Source organism: the organism of the source record quoted next, unplaced genomic scaffold, assembly GCF_019419815.1.
Source record: "Pyrus x bretschneideri cultivar Hongxiangsu unplaced genomic scaffold, Pyrus_bretschneideri_v1 Contig39, whole genome shotgun sequence".
Lineage (NCBI taxonomy): Eukaryota > Viridiplantae > Streptophyta > Magnoliopsida > Rosales > Rosaceae > Pyrus > Pyrus x bretschneideri.
In genome coordinates this window covers 4,528,218-4,534,048 of record NW_025999712.1, presented here as the reverse complement: position 1 = coordinate 4,534,048, position 5,831 = coordinate 4,528,218, and the positions used below count along the sequence as shown (strand labels likewise).

Genomic DNA, 5,831 nt, shown 5'->3' with positions numbered 1-5,831 from the left:
TGCAAACTGCTTTGTCAATTTTATGTTGCCACAATTGTAAGAACTCAATTTAAAAACAAACTCCATTTGAATGAAGCCACCTATGGACTAACCTGGGAGCGAAGATTATTAGTTTTAACCCCCAACAGCTCAATCTTCTCACCGCAATCAAGAACCTGCAAAACATATGAATTTTGATGACTAAAAATCGATCCACATTTACGTACATGTAATGAAAATGGAAAAGGAATATGAATAGTAAAAAGGAATTAGACTGAGAAAAGTCAGAATGACTATTCTCCAAATGAAACAGGCATCAAGTTCAACAATAATCGTTCCATATATAGATTTCCCTATAAGAAGGAGAGGGAGAAATAAATTATTCAGTAATTGAAAAGCATATTACGAACTTAAATGAAAACCCTAAATACTCTATAGCCATTCTACCAAAGGAAAAAAACTCTATACCCATGTTTTTACCTTTCTATCCATCTACGCGGTAGTTTTGTTTTGCTAGAAGACTACAAATTGAAATATTTTTTTTTTTTTTTTTTTTAAATCTGAATCATATAAGAGTATTTTTGGATTATGGTTATTTCAAAATTTTTGTCTTTTGTATTTATATATATAGAAGAAGAAAATATAATAATAGTAATAATATTATAAAAAATCCCGGCAAAGAAATATTGCATACCAAGAAATTGAAAGAAAGTAGGATAAGGAGGGAGATCGTGAGATTTGGCCTTAACTCATCAAAAGCTTGGAACTGCAAGAAAAATAATTATCAATAAATGGTTGTTATAAGCACATGAATAAGAATGCAGAGATTATAAATAATAAGATAGAATCTCACACAGAAAGGATAAAACAACAAAGAATTAAAGCCAGAGAGATTTAGTGAAATCGTTACCATTTGTAATCCTATCATACGGGTACAAATATATAAAAATTGCTAATATACAAACCAATGAAGTGAAACACCTCTTTCTTATGGATCTGCAACATTTGAAGTAAAGGGAGAATTAAAAATTACCATCTTCCGATCCTTCATTAAAACCAAATCCTTATCAAATGGCCAGAACCTCCACGCTATCACCTTCACCGGCCCTTTCTACGTACTGCGGTAAAATGCCCCAAGCGCAGCAGTTTTTTTATGGGATTTTACTGAAAAACTTGTTCCTATGGAATTTCATGATTAGGGGATATGCTTGCAATGGATGTCTGTTCAAGTTTCTGGTTTTGTACCGTGAAATACTTAGTTTTGGACAGAAAGCGAACAATTTTACGTACCCCTTTGTCTCAAGGCGTATGGTGAGATGTTGGCTATAGAAAATTGGGAGGAAGGTTTCAGTTCATCGTAAGTTATTTGCAAAACCGAGTTGCTCCGTCGCAGAGATTATTCAACTCAAGTTGGAGTTGAATGCTCAACTCCACCAAATAAGGTTGTTGCTGCTCTGGAAATTGGGGTTTCACTGCCCACTGCAGCATGCTTCTGATCTCACCTCGATCACTGCTATTTCAGAGTCGCATCTGAATCCATGGATGGATTCCTTCCAGATTTTTTCCTCTATATTTTTAGCTGTAATTTAGACTTCAAATTCATTCTTGATAAGACATGATGGAGAAAGAAATCAACGCCAAAAAGAGCAAGAGAATAGAAGAAGAGAAGAAAATAAAGAAAAATACATGAGACTGAAACGATTGAGTTTTTGCGTGGTGGATGGTGAAAGAAAGAGAGAAACCGAAAGCAACTGCCCATAGCAGTTCCAAACCAAACTACGTTCATCTTCTCTCGTGTGTAGTAATACTGGTTTTTACCATTTTATCCTCATTTTCTTAACTTTTTTGGATTTCAATTGTGAAGAAAACGAAGGGCAATATTGGGTTTATTGAATGCTTCACCAAACTGACCTTCTCTCTTTATATATATAGAAGATTAACTTGGTAAATTCGCCTAAAAATCTGTACAGCCATGTTTTGGACCTAAATCAGCTCCAAAACTGGCCCAAAAAAGATGGATTTAAAGTTTGAACTATTCTGAACACTTCTTCAAAAGGCTACAAACCCATATGAGGTCATCTTGGGCTCCAAAAACTCAATTTAAGCCCAGCATTGTCACTTTCCAGTAACGCGCATTGCTCCATTATTTAATCGCCAGAAAATACCTGCTTGGTAGAAAAATCTCAAATTTTGACATGAACAAGCCAAGAGACACATGAACGTCCTCCAATTTGAATTACTCCAAAATTCATCATGTTTTGTTCCAGAGGAAGTCGAATGTTCTATATTAAAAATATAAAGCAAAGTATCAAATTTCAGAATAGTAAACTGAAGTTACGCAATTCGGCATAATTAACTCATGGAGATGATGCATAACAAACAAGAACATTAAAAACCATAGCAGAGATACGATATTAATTAACAACCCAACCGTAAATTATTCCAGCTACTTCCACACTAGCTAGTACCAAAGTACGTGCATCCATGCGCCCACTAGTAATTAAGTGATAAGTGATCAGCTCATCACTAGCTTAATTAATTAGCTAATTAACAGTTCAGTGTGCAAAAGCATCTGCGGCGTAAACCCAAGCACCAGCCGCCGAGGAAGCCCATAGTTTGGCAAACAACTGCACAGTTACTTTTACTCGCGCAAGTTCCATGGAAGCGGTTACTTGAGACTCGCATGTCCTACCCTCAGCAACTATCGTCCTAATAAACAATTATTCCAAACAAAATATGGTTACTATGCATGCTTATTATGTATATATATTAACCATGAAGTTAGTTAACAAGATCGAGCAAGAAGAAGTACTACCGGTGGCCACCAAAAGCAACAGGTAGAAGCATATAGTTGGGAGAAAACGCATGGAACGTTTTTTATGTATCTGCAACAAGTTTACACTTAAGATTTCAAACTTAATTAGGGTAACTTAGAATGATACAATTGATATATATGCTCTTGTAAATTCATACTAATACATGAGAAATGAAGTCTGAGATATATATGAATTGGGACATCCTAAAAAATAAAGTCACAAATTAAAAGGCTTAAGAATTTACTAACAATGCACATACATTAATCCATAAAATATTTTACACAACATTTTACAATCTCTCACGATGCATTTTCAAAATTTGAAAGCGTTGCATAATGTACAATTTCATTACCAATACCATCAAATATCCATTCCTATAAAAATAACCATGTTATCATTCATCCATTTATTTTCTTACAATTTCTCAATTGATTATTTAGAAATTTAAGAGCCGAAAATGCTTTATCACATGAACTTATTATATGCAATACGTACAATTTTTTCACAAAAAACTGAGTTAGGGCATCCGCCCCTTAGGCCCAAGGTGGCTTCGTCCTTGGAAATACCACACATACTATGTAGAAAAGTGAGAGAAAAATATGAAAGTGTTTTAAGCAAAAAAAATGTAGAAGAGTCTTTTAAAATGTTTTCAAGAAAATATTAATCTTTAAGGATTATTTCTTCTAAAATAAAATAAAATAAAAATAAACAGTAAAGTCTTTGCTTAAAAGTTGGCTAAGCAATTTCGAACCTTTCCTAATTATTTTTCTTGTGCATCAACCTCACATTGTTTTACGTTTATTACTACTGGTATAAAAGGCAAAAGAACTTAATACAATAGAAGGTGTGGATAAAAAAGTACATCTGAAGTCGACGACATGACTTAAATAATCTTTGCGACACAAATTAAAGTAATGTGTTGAATCCAAGTACACTAAGTGAAATTTTTCAATGCCTTGTCAAAAGGGAAAAAAAAATTGTTATTAGCATGTCACGATAATTATCGTGCAGTCTTTCTTAATTGAAAGTCAATAAACAAAAGAAGAGTTTGTGGTGATTATCTAGAATGTTCATAATAACCCTGAAGAAAAACATATAGAATAATAGGCGACTAAAAGTATGTCAGGCGCGATGAAAACACTACATTAGACATATGAATAATGATCCATGCAGGGTCATTCAATTTATTAGCAAAAGCAACCATGTGGATACAGGGCCATATCAATCCATCACATTACACAAGCACGGTCTCTACACAGATTACATTTCTTTTTAACTAATTAATTAGCACTTTTTGGTGCACACGCAAGCACGGGTGAAGACACTACATTTGCCTCTGGTGAATTGCTCCTTTCTACAAGTGTGTTTACAGTTGTTAGACGAAAAGCACAACCCTTTGAACAAGGTGCTTGGATACTCGCAGATCTTCCCCTCAACTGCCTTGTTTGACTCAGTCCTTGCCTCAACACCCATTGGCCCCATCTCTAAAGATCAATTTCTTTTGTTAAATAAGATACTTTGTTCAAAACATGATAAAAAATTAATTACTAAATAAAAGAGGTATAATTACCGGTAGCGGCCAAAAGCAAGACAAGAACGAAGGCGGCTGAAACAAGACGCATGGAACGCTCCATTTGAATATGTGTGTATGTAAGTGTGTGCTTGGTCTGCGTGTTTCTATGTGTGTGCTTGTGTATAATAAGAGAGATCTCAGACGCTGATGCAAAGAATAATAACCATGCATGGCTCATTATATAGTGATCTAGTGCAAATTAAAGCGGATCGGTCTCCGTAAGGCGAGGTAGCTCCATACCCAAAATACAAAGTTGAAATTTCCAACTTAAGAGGCACCATAAACCAATTCCTATTTTTGTTGACTAAGTTCTCCGCCGTACATTTTTCTATGCAGATTAGAGTTTCTTTTTCAAGCACATTTAACTTTTGCTTTTAAAAAAATATTTGGGTTTTAAGCACTTTGACTTAATTATTCACATTTTTAAATGTAAATGATGAAGCATATATATATCTCACATAAAAGACCATAGTTCTTATAACAATATAATTGTTTTTTACACAAGTTTTAGTCTGTCTGTACCAAACTAATCTAAATTATATAGATGCGGATTTGCACATTAGGTGTAGAGGAAGATTATGTTGCTTTAGGTAACATGGCTAAGCCTAATAAAATGAATGTTAAAGTAGAAGCATTGAGTAAATGATGTTCAATCGTATTTCAAATGTAGGGCATTACAAAGACCTAAATTTGTTGACAAATAAAGAAGGGCTTATCTCGATTTACTACTCTGAAGTTTCTTGGTTTTCGACATTTCATACATCAAGTTTTTTTTCATCTCAGTTTGGTACCAAAAGTCATAATTATGGGATATTTTCATGCTCCGTTAAATTTTCTATTAGAACCTCCGTTAAAGAAAGGGTTAATCTCAATTTACTACCCTGAAATTTCTTGCAAACAGAGTTGCAGGCCAAGACTAAATCCATTTGAAAAACAGTTGGCAGACGGAGGTGCGGTCAATGGCCTCGGTGGGGGAAGGATGAACCCAGCAATGTACGACGGCGTAAGAGCAACAACATACATGCGTGTGTGCGATGGTGTAGGAGCGACAACCTCTAATCCCACCCTACTTCCTCCTTGTCCTCCACCTTCAGCCCCAAAACACCGTAGCCCAAGTGTTTGATATGCCTCCCCACCACCCATGCCGCCACCTTTAACTCCAAACTCTCTTCTTCCAAGCTCTTCGTATGAAGCAAGCCCTCAGGAGTGTTTTTTTTCTTTTCTTTTAATATTTGATGAGAAACTAATTTTTAAAATTTTTTAATGTCCATGTGGCCTATATTGACAAGTGTCACCTAGTTATTGATCACGTGGGTGCCACATCATTAGTTAACATAGTTTTAATGAAACACTTAACGAATGTATGACAGTGTTCCAGAATTATCACCTTAAGTACCAGACTGGGACAAAAAAAGCTTAATGTATGAAATATTGAAAACCAAGAAATTTCAAGATAATAAACT

General features: G+C 34.8%; 1 protein-coding gene across 1 annotated transcript; it reads right to left on the bottom strand.

The window, feature by feature from the left end:
- Positions 1 to 3,949: 3,949 nt before the first annotated feature.
- On the bottom strand, positions 3,950 to 4,501 carry LOC103930708 (defensin-like protein 2). The gene is made up of 2 exons (XM_009340078.3): positions 4,366 to 4,501; positions 3,950 to 4,279 (listed from the first exon to the last, which is right to left on the bottom strand). The coding sequence occupies exons 1-2, from the start codon at positions 4,427 to 4,429 to the stop codon at positions 4,080 to 4,082; spliced, it is 264 nt and encodes an 87-aa protein (XP_009338353.2). The 5' UTR covers positions 4,430 to 4,501; the 3' UTR covers positions 3,950 to 4,079.
- Between the last annotated feature and the right edge of the window lie 1,330 nt (positions 4,502 to 5,831).

Excerpts from the sequence above, each read along its gene's own strand:
- LOC103930708 (XM_009340078.3), bottom strand. The coding sequence starts at position 4,429 with ATGGAGCGTTCCATGCGTCTTGTTTCAGCCGCCTTCGTTCTTGTCTTG. Across the intron at positions 4,280-4,365 it reads CTTGCTTTTGGCCGCTACCG|AGATGGGGCCAATGGGTGTT; the intron begins GTAATTATACCT and ends ATTGATCTTTAG.